This window comes from Natrix helvetica (assembly GCF_964273705.1).
Source record: "Natrix helvetica genome assembly, chromosome: 7".
Taxonomy (NCBI): domain Eukaryota; kingdom Metazoa; phylum Chordata; class Lepidosauria; order Squamata; family Natricidae; genus Natrix; species Natrix helvetica.
In genome coordinates, this window is record NC_138558.1 from 75,087,892 (window position 1) to 75,103,566 (window position 15,675).

General features: G+C 44.7%; 1 protein-coding gene across 2 annotated transcripts; it reads left to right on the forward strand.

Annotated features, from left to right (window-relative positions):
• The first annotated feature begins 1,772 nt into the window (after positions 1-1,772).
• On the forward strand, positions 1,773-14,451 carry ITFG2 (integrin alpha FG-GAP repeat containing 2). Of its 2 annotated transcripts, none has more exons than XM_081959012.1 (12): positions 1,773-1,909; positions 2,637-2,732; positions 3,316-3,357; positions 4,101-4,275; positions 5,486-5,628; positions 7,836-7,984; positions 8,724-8,818; positions 9,546-9,599; positions 10,012-10,103; positions 10,939-11,056; positions 12,458-12,631; positions 13,857-14,451. In XM_081959012.1, exons 1-12 carry the CDS (start codon positions 1,814-1,816, stop codon positions 13,928-13,930), a joined length of 1,308 nt encoding a protein of 435 aa, XP_081815138.1. In that variant the 5' UTR covers positions 1,773-1,813; the 3' UTR covers positions 13,931-14,451. The 2 variants fall into 2 exon arrangements, with proteins under 2 accessions (XP_081815138.1, XP_081815137.1); XM_081959011.1 differs by lacking the exon at positions 13,857-14,451 and adding an exon at positions 13,085-13,825 and having other exon boundaries at positions 12,458-12,639.
• Positions 14,452-15,675: the final 1,224 nt, after the last annotated feature.

The following is a 15,675-nucleotide window of genomic DNA, read 5'->3' on the forward strand; positions in this document are numbered from 1 at the left end:
CCCGCGAAGGAGGGAAGAAAGGAGAGCCGAAGGAGCCAGCGCGCGTGCGCAGGACGGGCCACCAATTCTCGCTAGGAGCGTTTGACTGGGGTTTTAGGAGGCGATTGCGGGGCTCATTGGGGAGAGAGAGAGTGGGGGGAGAAGGAGGTGGGAATGAGAAAGAACGGAAAGGTAGAAAGGAGGAAAAGGTAGGAAGGAGTAAAAATGGAAGAAAGGAAAAGGTAAGGAGGAGAAAAGGAAGGAAGGGAATAAAAGGTAAGGGGGGAAATGGAAGAAAAGGAAAAGTTAGGAAGAGAAAGGAGAAGGAAGGAGGAAAGAATGGAAGGAAGAAAATTAAAGAAAAAGTTAGGGAGGAAGGAAAAAAATAAGATGAAGGAAAGAGAAGGGAGAAAGAGGAAGAGAATACATAGAGAGATAGATTAGATAGGTAGGCAGATATGTAAATGAGTAAACAGACAGACAGATAGATAGATGATGGGTGGGTGAAAGATGGATGGATGGATGGATGGATGGATGGATGATAGATTGATTGATAGGTAGGTAGTGAGTAGATGGGTATGTAGCTAGATAGATGATGGATAGATGGATGATGGATAGACAGGAAGGTAGGTAGATAGGGGGTAGAAAGGTAGGTAGGTAGGTAGGTAGGTAGATAGATAGATAGATAGATAGATAGATAGATAGATAGATAGATAGATAGATAGATGATAGATAGATAGATAGATGATAGATAGATAGATGATAGATAGATAGATAGATAGATGATAGATAGATGATAGATAGATAGATAGATAGATGATAGATAGATAGATAGATAGATAAATAGATAGATAGATGATAGATAGATGATAGATAGAAGACTGTGAAGGAAGGAAGGAAATTGCCTATACAATTAAGGTACCCATAAAGTTTTGTATTCATGTAGCTATTGGTAATACCGATTAGATCCTTAGTTCTACTCCATTGAATTTCTTCACAGAAGACCAAAAGTTTACATATTTTATCCTCATCAATGAATCTATTAAAAGAGCGTCTCTTAATGCAACTCGTTGCCTGGAATGGCAAATTGTTTCTTACTTTCTTCAGCTATTGGATAATTTACATCCTCTACTAAATGTGGGATTCTGGGAAAATCAATGTTAATAGCTAAAGGAAGACCTGAAAGATTGCTTAGCGTTGAATCAGGGGTGGGTTGATGCTGACATTACTGCCAGATGGGCGTCACATGATCAAAATTCAGATGCTTGGCCACTGACTCGCATTTATGATGGTCGCAGTGTCCTGGGGTGTGTGTCATGTGATCCCCTTTTGCGACCAAAGTCAAGGGGGAAGCCGGATTCACTTAACAACCAGGTTACTAATTTAACGATGGCAGGGATTCACTTAACAACTGCGGCAAGAAAGGTCGTAAAATGGGACAAAGCTCACTTAGCTATTTCTTTTCCACTTAGCAACCTAAATTCTAGACACGGTCTTTAGAGGGAGGATTACTGGCTACCAGGAAGGGTGCCACCTGCCAATCACGGTTGCTGGGATTAACAACGGGCTGGACCCGCGGCTTCATTTCTCTCTCCAATGTTATCCCGGTTTGTTGTTCTCTTGGCCAGCCTTCGTTTAACTTTGGCTTGTCCAGATCAAGGTCTCTCTTTTTGCGAGCGCTTGCAAACTTCATCTCTGGCAGGCAGGGGGCGTGCGTGAGCCCCGCCCGGCCACGCGCGGCTCTTCCCGAGTCATATATCCGGGGATGGGCACGCGCAGGAAGCGGAAGTCCCTCCGCAGCCAGAGAGACAGAGCCGCCGGCGCTAGAGCGGCCATGCGCTCGGTGAGCTATGTCCGCCGGGTGGCTCTCGACTTCGGCGGCAGCCTCTTCCCGCGCGCCGTCTCCCTGGGCGACGCCGACAACGACACGGTGGGTGGGAGGGGGGGGAGGACGGGGTGGGGGCGAAATGGAGGGAGGCCTTGGCCGGTCTCTCTATCGTCTGTCTCTGTGGTCTATATCTCTCTCTCATCAATATCTCTATCGTCTGTCTTTATATATCTATATCTGATATAGAGCTAGAGATATATCTATCTCGATATAGAGCAACTATCAATATCATCTATGTCTCTCTATATATAGAGATATATACATATATAGATATATCTGATACATGTTTATGTCATGTATATATGTATATGTGTGTATGTATGTATGTGTGTTTGTGTGTGTGTGTGTATGCATATGATAGATATCATAGACACACACACACGTGTGTGGGTGGGTGTGGGCGTGTGGGTGGGTGTGTTGTATTTGTGCTGATAAATAAATAAAGGGAGACTAGTATAGATCTATTTCAAGGTATTTAGCTCTCATCAGCTAGCCATACCCTTACTGGGATTCAAATCTGGGCCAGTAAGGATATAGCTAGCTGATGAGAGCTAAAAAGCTTGAAATAGATCTATAGTAGTCTCTATTTATTTATTTATTTATTTATTTATTTATTTATTTATTTATTTATCAGCACAAATACAACACAGGGGGGATGAAGAATGAAAAAAAATGAATTAAAAGTTTGAATAAAATTTTTAAAAAATGATGAATTTTTTTAAAAAAGAAATTTTATTAATGTTTTCTTTTATTTTCTCTCTCTTTCCAGCTGAATGAACTAGTGGTGGGAGACACTAATGGGAAACTGTTTGTATACAAGAATGATGACAGTCAGCCTTGGACTTCGCGCTCCTGTCAAGGAATGGTGAGTAAAAAAATGAAATCTACCGACATCTGATACTTCCGTCGCAGGTTACGCTAAGTAAATCCCCTGCATTTCTAGTTTGTGTTTTTAATCCGTTGCTTCAGCCCAAATGATTCTCAGAGGAGTTTGCCTGAAATTAATGGTCATAGACTTACAATTTGAAAGATGTAATGGGAAAGGAAAGAAAGGCTTACCTTTATTGTCTTCACCTTGCAATATTTGTAGGTTTCATGTATACTGCCTTGATTTGTGTAACCTCTTCTTTATCCTTGCTTTGTAATGAAATTTCATTTTAATGTATGCTGATCAATGTACAAAGTGACAATAAAGTGATTATTCTATTCTAATTCTTCATTATTCTATTCTACTCTACTCTGTTCCTGTTCTATTTCTGTTCTAATTCTTCATTCCGCTATTCTACTCTACTTTACTGTTCTGTTTTTTTCTATTCTATTCTGAATTATCTGTTCTATTTCATTCCATTCTATTCTCTATTCTAACCTAATCATATTATAATATATTATATTCCTACTGTTTATTTTTGAAAGGGGGAGCGAATCAAATCAATGCTTTCCTTTTTCAGCTCACCTGCGTTGGCGTTGGAGATGTTTGCAATAAGAAGAAGGTAACTGCATTTTAAAAAAAACAACAACTCCGAATTCTGTGTGTGTACATGTGTCTTTAAGGGACTTGGTGGCTAAGACGTTGAGCTTGTTGATCAGAAAGGTTGGCAGTTCGAATCTCTAACGCCGCGTAACAGAGTGAGCTCCCATTACCTGTCCCAGCTTCTGCCAACCTAGCAGTTTGAAAGCACGTAAAAATGCAAGTAGAAAAATAGGAACCACCTTTGGGGGGAAGGTAACAACGTTCTGTGTGCCTTCAGCATTTAGTCATGCCGGCCACATGACCACGGAGACGTCTTCGGACAGCGCTGGCTCTTCAGCTTTGAAACGGAGATGAGCACCACCCCCTAGAGTCGGGAACGACTAACACATATGTGCGAGGGGAACCTTTACATTTACATATATGCAACTCAGAGTTATAAATGGACTTTCTGTGTTCCATCCCAGAGCTTTATCTAGACTTTTTGGTTATTCTTGTATTTTTCAGAAGGTTTTGAAACAACCTTTGCGATAAAACATTCTTTGTGGCCCAGCCACCTAAGCCAATGAAGTCAACTGCCGTATCTTTATGATGGCACCAGTTACCGATACTGGGTGGATTTGTTGCTGCGGAATCAGGATATGAAAAACAAATGGAGTCTAGAATTGTTTTTATTGTTTGCTTTCTGAACGAAAAGCTCCACTTACTCACCCGGCGCTGAGTCTAGCTGGCTACCCCTCACTTATTCAGGCTTTTCTTTGCCAGAATTTGGTTGTTGCGGTGAGTGCCGAAGGTTGGTTTCATCTCTTTGACCTCACGTCCCTCTCAAAGCACGGGGATGCGCTGGGCCACCACGAGCTCCTCAACCCAGACGATCCAAAGCTGGCATTTAAGCAGCACATCCCAGCCAACACCAAAGTTATGCTGATAGATGATATTGGTGAGTAGACGCTCCCTTTGAACAGAAGCAGTTTTCTTCTTCTCCTCCTCCTTTCTTTCTTCTTCTCCTTCTCCTCCTCCTCCTCCTCCTTCTATTCTTCAGTTGTTCTTCAGTTCTTCTCCTTCTCTTACTTCTTCTCCTCCTTCCTTCTTTTATGTTTCTTTTGTCTTCTTGTTTCTTCTTTTTCTTCTTCTTTCTTCTTTTGTGTTTCTTTTTTTGTGTTTTAGTGTTTCTTGTTGTTTCTCCTTTCTTCTTTTCTTCTTCTTCTCCTCCTCCTTCTCCTTTTTTCTTTTTTCCTTCTCCCTTTTTCCCTTCTCCTCCTTCTCCTCCTCCTTTTCCTTCTTCTTTTCCTTCTTTTTTTAATCTTTTTCTTCTCCTCCTCCTCCTCCTATTCTTCAGTTGTTCTTCAGTTCTCCTTCTCTTACTTCTTCTCCTTCCTTCTTTTGTGCTCTTGTTTCTTCTTTTTCTTCTTCTTCCTTCTTTTGTGTTTCTTCTTTTGTGGTTTAGTGTTTCTTGTTGTTTCTCCTTTCTTCTTTTTTCTTCTTCTCCACCTTTTCCTTCTTCTTCTCCTTCTTTTTTTAATCTTTTTCTCCTCCTCCTTCTATTCTTCACTTGTTCTTCAGTTCTCCTCCTTCTCATTTCTTCTCCTTCCTTCTTTTGCGTTTCTTCTTCTTTTGTGGTTTAGTGTTTCTTGTTCTTTCTCCTTTCTTCTTTTTTTCTTCTTCTTCTCCTCCACCACCTTTTCCTTCTTCTCCTCCTTCTCCTCTTCCTTCTTTTTTTAATCTTCTTTTTCTCCTCCTCCTCCTCCTCCCCCTCCTTCCTCTTTGAAAAAATGAAGCTAAACTCTTGACCAGTAGAGCAAAACCTACAAATTATACTTTACAATGTAGCTTTTAATTGAGTTTTAAAGAAATTAAAACATAAGTTTAATTAATCGCCTTGAGAATTAATTTCAACCAGTGGAGTAGAATTAAGCCCATCCGCTTCAGAAATCATGTCCTTTTACTGCAAAAAAACAGATCTTTATTTTTCGTTCTTATAATAAGATTTCGGAAACGAATAAGGGTCTTGGGCCACTGATTTAAAAAGAATTGATTATCAGAGGGCATAGCGTATGATGTTTTGGGAACAAGCAAGACGGATTCCTTTTGATTTTCTGCCATTGGATCTTCCACGAGACAAGCGTGAGCCTGCTTTGCGTTCTCCGCAGATGGAGATGGAAAAAATGAACTGGTGATCGGCTACACTGACCGCGTGGTCCGAGCCTTTCGGTGGGAGGACTCCGCATCTGAGGGCTCCAATAGCCTCTCTGGGCAGCTGGTGCTGCTGAAAAAATGGCTGCTGGAAGGACAGGTAGGACATGAGGACAGAAAGACAGCATAGAAGTTTCATCAATCAATAAACCCAGGGAATGGAACGGGGGGGTCGTGGGGCAGCATTGTTAGCTTTGCAGCTGTTGCCTTCTTAACTTCAGTTTAGTTTAGTTGGATTGTCCTTGCACATCGTACAACAAAATTAAATGCCATCTCCAGTGTACATTATAACTATAAAAATAAAAACACAAACACGCATCCTTCACATGCTATATACCATATTTATCGGAATATAAGACACACCCTTTTCCCTCAAAAAAAAGGGTGAAAATCTGGGTGCGTCTTACACACTGAATACAGCATTTTTTGCCTCCTGAAACCCCCCCCCCCCTTCACCAAAATGGCCATGCATAGCCTTTAGGAGGCTTATAGAGTGCTACTGGGGACTGGGGAGGGCATAAATAAGCGAAAAACGGGCCGTTTTTTGCTCAATTTTTCCCCCAGGAGCACTCTATAAGCTTCCTAAAGGCTATGCATGCCCTTTTTTGACAAAAAATGAGCCTGTTTTCACAAAAAAATGGGCCTTTTTTTGCTCGGTTTTTGGGGGTGCACCCCCCCCAGGAGAACTCTACAAGCTTCCTAAAGGCTATTCATGCCCCTTTTTTTGGAAAAAAACGGGGCTGTTTTCATGAAAAACGGGCCGTTTTGGGGAGGTCTGCAGAGTGCAAAACCTTTTTTTAAAAATTTGCTCTTCAAAATCTTGGTGCATCTTATACTCCAAAAAATACGGTAATTGAAATTGAAAACCCTCGATATTGCATTAATATTGCACTATACCTTAGAATTCAATATAGTTACTGCTCTGGGATAGAAGCTGTTTTTCAGCCTTTGTCCTTGTTTTTATTGTCCTGTACCGTCTGCCAGGTGGTAATAGTTTAAAAAAAAAGGGTGCCCAGGATGAGATGGATCTTTTAAGGATGTTTTGAAATTTCTTAAGGCAGTGGGAGCTATAAAGCTCTTCTTTATAGTTTTATTTCTGTCACATTCGATCAGTAATTCTATCACCGAAAGAAATTCCTAACATTTAGACAGAGAAGAAGACAAGCAGGAGGTATGAAGACTCTGACCAACAATTTGATTGACAATAGAGCTGAAAAGGAGGTCTTCTAGTCCAACTCCTGCCCTTTACCATTTCAGACGATTAGCTGTCCGGTCTCTTCTTAAAAACTTCCAGTGATGAAGCACCCACAACTTCTGAAGGCAACTTCTGTTCCATTGGTTAATTGTTCTCACTTTCAGGGAGTTTCTCCTTAATTCCAGTTTGCTTCTCTCCTTGATGAGTTTCCATCCGTTGTTTCCTGTCCTTCCTTCTGGTGCTTTAGAAAATAAATTGACCCCCTTCTTCTTCTTTGTGGTGGCCAATATCAAAGACATAGAACCCTCAAGAAAAAGGAACAAAAGTTAACCCCTCCCATAATGAGGGTAGTTTAAATGATTCATAAAGAGAAGGAAGGAGGGAGAGAGGGAGGGAGATGGGAATGAGAAAGAAGAAAAAGGTGTGAAGGAGGAAAAATAGAACGAATGAGAGAAAAGAGGATGAGAAAGAAGGAAAAAGGAAAGAGGAAAATAAAGAACAAATGGAAGAAAGATAAATAAAGGAAGGAAAAGCTAGGGAAAGAGGAAGGGAAGAAAAATAGAAAGGATGAAAAAATGGAAGGAAGGAAGGAAGGAGATGGGAACGAGAGAAGAAAAAGATAGGAAAAATAGAAGGGATGAAGGAAAAGATAGGAAGAGAAAGAAGGAAAAGTTGGAAGGAGGAAAACTAAAGGAAGGGGAAATGGAAGCAAAATAGATAAAGGAGGGAAACGTTAGGGAGAGAGGAAGGGAGGAAAAGATAGGAAGGAGGAAAAATAGAAGGAATGAAGGAAAAGACAGAAAGAGAAGGAAAAATGGAAGCAAAATAGATAAAGGAAGGAAAAGTTGGTGAAAGGAAGGAAGGAAAAGGTGGGAAGGAGGAAAAATAGAAGGAATAAAGGAAAAGACAGGAAGAGAAAGAAGGAAAAGATCAGAAGGAAGGAAAAATGGAAGCAAAATAAATAAAGGAAGGAAAAGTTGGTGAAAGAGGAAGGAAGAAAGGGAAGGAAGGACGGACAGTAAAGTGCAGAGCATGGGGAAAGTAGTGGTGGTAGTTGTAGTGGAAGTTATCTGGACTGACGAGCCTTTCATTCTTTCCCTTGGTGCGGACAGGTGGATAGTCTCTCTGTGAACTCAGATGCCGATGGCTCTCCTCAGATGATGGTCTCCCAGCCAGGCTGTGGTTACGCGGTCTTGCTCTGCACTTGGAAACAAGAGCAGCAGCCTCCCACCGAGAGCGTAGACAGCTCTGCATCCAACAGGTGAGGTAACCCAGAATTCCCGGGGAACAATGCCCACCCAGTGAGGTCCAGCTGTTAACAACCTCTTGTGGTAGTTGGGCAGCCCAAGATCACTTCGCTCTTCCCAGACATTCTGCATCACAGTTTCCCGTGGCGGGCGTTTTGTTTTCACGCCCCCCCCCCCACAAATCAGACTCGTTGCGTGTTGTCAGTGCCCCCTCCACTGAAGGACAATGGATGGCTTCTTTAAGGAGGTGCCAACCACCCAGATGCTGGACCCAATTGGGTCCAATGACTGACACACGGATGTGCCGAAGGCAGAGGAGAGGAGAGCAGTGGAAATCTATGGGCCGGTCCTTGGGACGGAAGAGCCACCGCTGCTAGCGAAGCCCCACCCTAGCTCGGGGGATAAAGGGCAGGGGGTGGAGATGAATAGATATGGCAGAGGAGAGGAGAGCAGTGGAAATCTATGGGCTGGTCCTTGGGACAGAACAGCCACCGCTGCTAGCGAAGCCCCACCCTAGCTCTGGGGATAAAAGGCAGACGCCGGAGATGAATCGATGTGGTAGACAACTATTCATCTCCCTGCCGGCGGACTTGTTAGCCTGCAATGAGAGAGAAACTTTTTTGCCGGGGCTCCTAATAAAGGGAACGTTTATTGTCGTGTTTGAGCGCCAGGTCAGAAGATTCTCTTTCCACCAAACGGCGAGACAATTCTGTTGTCCCGTTATGTCTTCTGCCTTTCTTTACTACCCTTTAGGGAAGGCCCCATCCGGGACGTCATTCTTCACCAGACGTCCGGTAGAATTCACAACAAGAATGTTTCCACTCATCTGATTGGAAACATTGGCAGAGGTAAGTGGTAGCCGTTCCAGTCATTGGGGGGGAAATAATGATGATCAGAAAATATACTGGATTTCCAGAGAGATGGAACGCGAAAGTTTCATCCCTCTGTGGCTTAGACCGGGAAAGGGGGGGGGGGGGGGCTCCAAACTTGGCAACTTTGTAGACTTCAACTCCCAGGATTCTCCAGCCAGACGTGACCAAATGACCTACTGCCCCTTGGAAGACCCCCTCAAGAATTTCAGCTACTCCTGAACGCAGACCCACAAGCAGGGATGGGCTTCCCCTCGCCATGCGGAGAACAAAGGCAGCCAATTGTGGCCGTGGGACCATAGGAGGCTGCGGCCAATTGTAAATGTGGCCCAGACGGCAAGCGGTCAAGCAGCGATTGGGTGACCATGCGGGTGGCGGGACAGTCCTAAGTGCTTTGTAATTATTTCCTGAGGCCCATCGTAATTTTGCTGTTGTTAAATGAACAGTTGTAAGTCGAGGACTATGTGTTCTAAAAATCCGAATGGAATGGAGTAGAATAAGAAATAGTAGAATAGAATAGAATAGAAATTAGACTAGAACAGAACAGAATAGAGTAGAACAATAGTGGAATGAATTAAGAATAGAAAGGAAAAATGGGATGGGATAGAAAGAGGAATAGAATGGACATACACAAGGATTTTGTCTCTGCTGCGTAAACTCTCAGTAAAGGTCCCTTTCCTAACCTCTTGCATTTTTTTCTCTGCAGGTTGTTCAAAGGAGCCCAAAAGCCTGGGTCTCTTTGCGCTCTGCACTTTAGATGGTAAGTCTTGGTTTTCTTGGAATGAGGACGGAAACAGGGAGAGAGATGGGGCTGTATTTAAGAAGCTTTTCAGATTGTCGGAGCTGAAGCCAAAACCATCCCAATATTACCCTTTCCCAAAACCAAAAGTAAAAAAAACACAGGATATTCCTGAAGAAATAATAAGTGTTTTCAATCCACAATGGTGGAATTGTGCGCGTTCATGAATATAGCAGATAAGGAGCATTTTTTTCCCCTTCACTTGCCTAAGCTTTACATGTGCGTGATTTCTTCTGTTGTCATTCCCGTAGCAGCCTACAAAGGGTTGAAACATTTCAAGATTCTGGGACAAGCCTGCCCTGGACCTGGTCCTCTGCGGGAGCCCTCAGGGAATGGCGAAATTGCTACTCATCCTTTCTTTGCCCCTTTCCAGGGACCCTGAAGCTCATGGAGGGAGCAGACAAGCTGCTGTGGTCTGTGCAAGTGGACCATCAACTTTTTGCTCTGGAAAAACTGGACGTCACAGTAAGTTTTTGCCTGGCTGACTGGCACTTGGGGCAAGCAAGATGTATCCAGACACGGAAGGACGGTTGAAGACATAACAGTCTAACTATTCAGTTCCCACCTGCACCTGTCCTGGCACCTGTTTTTTGGAAATTATAGTTCTGCCCTGCTCATTCTGAACAGTTCAGATGGTCTGATTTGCAACTGTTATAGCCTCTTACATTCTTCTCTCTTGCTGCCTTTGTCCCGTTCCCCGACCCAGGTGTTGTGAGCAGAGAGAGTCAGAGGGAGGGAAGGAGGGAGAGGGAGACAAACAGACAGACAGAGACAGGGAGGGAGAGAAAGATACGGGGGGAGAGAGGAAAGGAGGTGGGAGAGAGGGGAGAAGGAAGAGAGACAGAGAGAGGGAGAGGGAGGAAAAGAGAAGGGGAGAGAAACGGAAACAGAGGGAGAGGAAGGGAAGAAAGGAGAGAGACGGTGAGAGACGGAGAGAGAGAGGGGGGAGAAAGAGACAGACAAACAGAGAGACACAGAGAAAGAGGGAGACAGAGGGAGAGAGACGGGGAGAAAGAGAGGTGGAAATGGGGGGGGGAGAGTGATGGAGGGAGAGGAAGGGAGGGAAGGAGAGAGAGGGAGAGACAGACGGAGGGAGGGAAAGAAAGAGAAAGAGAAGGAAGGTGGTAGAGTAGAAAAGAGAGAGGAGAGAGAGACAGACACAGAGAGGAGAGAGAGAGAAAGAAAGAGGGAGGGAGGAAGAGAGAGACAGGGAGACAGAGGGAAGGAGAGAGAGAGAGAGAGAGCATGGCAGCCGTTCGGTCAGGCAGCTTCTTTCTGAGAAAGTTTCCCACACTTTCAGGGAAACGGTTATGAGGAGGTGATTGCTTGCGCTTGGGATGGACAGACGTATATCATCGACCACAACCGGACGGTGGCCAGGTTCCAAGTGGATGAAAACGTCAGCGCCTTCTGTGCCGGTGAGGAAATCCCTGGCCGTTTTCTAACTCGCAGTTCCGCAAACTCCCACACAGACACCCCAGGACCACAAACCTCCAAGGTCCCTTCCAGCTCTATTCCGGTTGATTTGAGGATTTGGGTAGCATGACTTCTTAAGACAGGTCCATCCTTGATTATAAAGGAATGGGCCATTCCCCCCCCCCAAAAAAAAAACTTTACATCCTCTGTAGAAATTACTTTCCAGGAGAAAGAAAATGCCTTTGCACACTGCCAACCACTCTGTACACTTGAATTATGGGAGATTAATTCTTTCCACTCAGATTCTTCCCTAAATTCCTCTCTGTTTCTGCTGAAGAATAGAAACGCTGCCCCTTGTTTTGGTGACTCTTGTAGATCACCTGTATCAGTGATGGCGAATCTTTTAGGCACAGAGTGCCCAAACCCAAAGGCACGCACACATGCCAGACCACCGGAAACCCGACAACCAGCTGGGCTGAGCTGGGGGCACAATGTGCATGCCCAGAGAGGGCTCAGCCTGCCACCGCTGGCACGCATGCCATAGGTTCACCATCACAGACCTATCTATTTCTAGGTTAAATTACCGTAATTTTCGGAGTATAGGATGCTCCGGAGTATAAGAGGTACCTAGCTTTTGGGGAGGAAAACGGGGGGGGGGGGGGGATCTGCCTCTGCCTCCCAGCAATTTGCTTCCTTGCAGCAAACAGCCTGTTTCAGTTTCAGCACAGCCCGATTAGCACAAGCAGCTGATTGTCGGTTGGATCGGCCTACCAACAATCAGCTGTTTCAAGCTGCAGAGATTGCCATAGCCTATTGCCACCTCCGCACGCCTCATTTTCGGCCTCTGCGTGCCCCTTTTCCTACCACTTCCAGGCGGCGGGGATCGGAATGGGTGGAATATGGGGCGTTTGGAGGCGAAAAGCAGGGCTTGCGGAGGTTGAAAACGGGATGCTGAGGCCGAAAACGAGGCACCCACAGGCAGCAATAGGCTATGGCAATCCCTGCAGCCTGAAGCAGCTGATCGTTGGGAGGCCGATCCAACTGACAATCAGCTGCTTGTGCTAATCAGGCTGTGCTGAAACTGAAACAGGCTGTTTGCTGTAAGGAGGCAAATTGCTGGGAGATAAGAGGCCAAAGGGTAGCGGCCGATGGATGGGCAGGGCTACATTCAGTGTATAAGCCTCACTCAAATTTTCACCCTCTTTTAGAGAGAAAAAAGTGCATCTTATACTCCAAAAATACGGTACAGATTTGCCGGTGGACTCTCAGGATTTGAAATGTCATTTAGGGATTTAAAGCAGGATTTAAAGTGGTTTGATGGTGGTTTTTTTTTTTGTTTTTTGTTTTGCCTCGAATTCTGGCGGTCCTCTTCTTGACTTAACAATGGCGTCATCTCCCTCCAGGCTTCTATTCCTGTAAAGGAGACTATAACAGCCCTTGCCTGGTCTACATCAGTTTCAACCAGAAGATCTACATCTATTGGGACGTACAGTTAGAACGGATGGAGTCCACCAATTTGCTGAAGACGCTCGAGAATAATTCTGAATGCGGAGAACTCCTGCTTCGGCTGGATATAGGTAGGTTGGTAAGTTTCTCTGTGGTTGTTTCTACCAGGGTTTCACAGAGCAACTATCCAGTAGCTGCCTTCCAGAGAGCGGGAAGTAAGATTTATGATTATTCCACATATTATTAGAGCTTGTTCTGAACCAGCCTTAGCAGAAGCAGGAAACTGACTCCTTGTCATGAAAAAGCCCTCTTTATTTACCCCTTGTGAATTAATTGCATTCACCCACCAAAAAGTCCAGGCAATAGTCCAAGGAGTGAACGGCAGTAACAGATCTTATCAGTTCCTTGTGATAATTGCAGACTTTGTGGCATGAAACACAGTGAGCAAAATCTTCAGAAATACGAACTGTTGTCTCCTACGACCACCACTCCCCTTTCCTTCTATTTATTCCCCAGCCAGGGTGGGGCCATTCAGCTTCCATGTGTGCTTTGCTACTCCTTGTCCTCCGTTGTTCTTCTAACAGCTCTGCACATACACGCATCTGGAACAGGCCCCAGCTGTTCTTCCTCCACACTCATCTCAGCCTCCAAAGGCAGCTGCCTCTCCGGTGGCTGGGAAATGTCGGACGGCCCTGGCTCTATCTCTGCGTCCGACTCAGAGCATCCATCAGAGCCTTCCCCAGGCTCCAGAACTGGCCCAAGTTCCTCCCCAACCTCCTCCTCATCCAAGTCTGCCGCCAGCTGTGCTTTGATTTGCTTTGGTTCAGTACATATGGGCAGCCATCTTACTGTCCCCTTTATTACTTTGACGTGACTGCTCCTAATCGTCAAGAGGCACTTTTCGTCAATCGTTCACTTTTGATAGAGGATGTACTGTGAAGATTCTGTATTTTTAAATGGGAAACATTGGGGCCTCGTGGGGCAGCGATCTACTAGATTTCTGAATTGATCCAAGCATGGATTTCCATACCCTGGAGAAATCGATGGGAAATCGGTTTATCTGAAGCCACAAGGAGCCTGCAAATTGCTAATCCCCCCCCTCCATATCCCACCCCACCTTCTCTATTTGTGCAGAGATGGTTATTACTTATGACCATAATTGAACCTAAAAATGTCTGCTGCTAAGTGAGGTTTTTTTTACCCCCTTGCTCCCCACGATTGTTAAGTAAATCACTGCAGTTAAGTTAGTAAGGGTCCCTAAATGAATTGTTGTAAGTTGGGGACTACCAGTGCTTTTCCTAGGTGTTGTGCCCAGCGCCCCTCTTAAGTAACGTATCTTCCTCTTTGTTTTCATAGCTAAAGATGACGTTTCAGCCGTCAAGGATCTGATTCACAAGACCTTATACTTTCCCAAGAAAGCCGTTAAGTAGTCTCAGCGCAGAAGAAACTCCATCGCCAGCACTCTTGATATGCTTCGCCGGGCTTCTTAAGACTCCGATGTCCTGTGTTCCAGTCCTGCCAGGGCATAATCAGGAACGAGCAACTTGCAACAGAAGTTTTATGAGCCCTGGTGGCGCAGTGGCTAGAATGCGGTATTGCAGGCTGACACTGCCCACTGCCAGCAGTTCGATACTGACCGGCTCAAGGTCGACTCACCCTTCCGCCCTTCTGAGGTCGGTAAAATGAGGACTCAAGATGGTTGGGGGCAACAGTCTGACTCTGTAAACCGCTTAGAGAGGGATGTAAAAGCACTGTGAAGCGGAGTACAAGTGTTATTGCCAAGATATGCTCCCTCTGTCGTTAAAAGCCGAAAAGCGCAAGGTTGAATATGTAAATATGTATGTGTATATATGTAAACATGTCATTAGGATGAATCTTGTGTTGTTACTTTCTTCCCCTTGATCTTTAGATACGGGTTTTTAAGGAAAGCTTCAATAAAGAAAAGTCGTGACCAAGGCCACCTCGTTCAATTTGTAACGTTCCCATTATTCAAGATATTGCTTCTATTCCCAGAAGCACGCAGGGCAAGAATGAATACAGGAGGTGCTTCAGCGGCTGGCATCTACTTTGTGGGGGATTCTGGAGGTCCCTAAACTGGATTGATGGAGAGACTCGGGGCAAGGGTTGATCTACCGTATTTTTCGGCATACAAGACGCATCGGAGTATAAGACGCAGCAAGGTTTTGAAGAAGAAATTTTTTTAAAAAACATGTTTGCATTCTGCAGACCTCCCAAAAATGGTGCGTTTTTCACATTCCCCCCCCCCCCCCAAAAGGCATGAATAGCCTTTAGGGAGCTTGCAGAGTGCTCCGGGGGGGGGGGGGAGGACCAAAAACGAGCAAAAAACATTTTTCATTTAAAAAAGGCATGGATAGCCTTTAGGAAGCTTAGAGTACTCCTGGGGGTGAGGTTAAAATTGAGCAAAAAACTGGACCAATTTTTGCTCATTTCTTCCCTCCCCAGCCCCCAGGAGCTCTCTAAAAGCTTCCTACAAGCTATGCATAGCCATTTTGGTGAAGGGGGTGGGGTTTTGGGAGGCAAAAAAATGCTGTATTCAGTGTATAAGATGTACCCAGATTTTCACTCTCTTTTTTGAGGGAAAAAGGTACATCTTACACTGAAAAATACAGTATGTTCGGGAGTTTGGGGGCCACCTGAAGCCAGTTGATGTCTGGGTTCTATTTTCCAAAATCACAATAGTAGCAATAAACATGACCGCTCCATTGATGAAGCACCCACAACTTCTGGTGGCAAGCTGTTCCATTGGTTAACTGTTCTAACCATTAGGAAGTTTCTCCTTTAATTCCAAGTTCCTTCTCTCCTTGATTAGTTTCCATCCGTTGCTTCTCCCTGCCCTCTGGTGCTTTGGAGAATAGACTGTCCCCCCCTTCTTTGGGGAGGCTCCTCAAATACTGGAAGACTGATGTCACCCCTAGTCCTTCTTTTCTCTGGACTGGCCCTGCCCAGTTCCTGCAACCATTCATCTTTTAGTCTCCAGGCCTTTAATCATCAGTTGCTCTTCTCTGCACTTTTTCCCCCCAAATCTCAACATCTTTTTTTGTAATGTGGAGACCAAAAGTGGATGCAGTACTCCAGGTGTGGCCTTACTAAGGCTTTATAAAGCAGTACTAATATCTCACTTGATTTTGATTCCATGCCTCTTGTTTATACAACC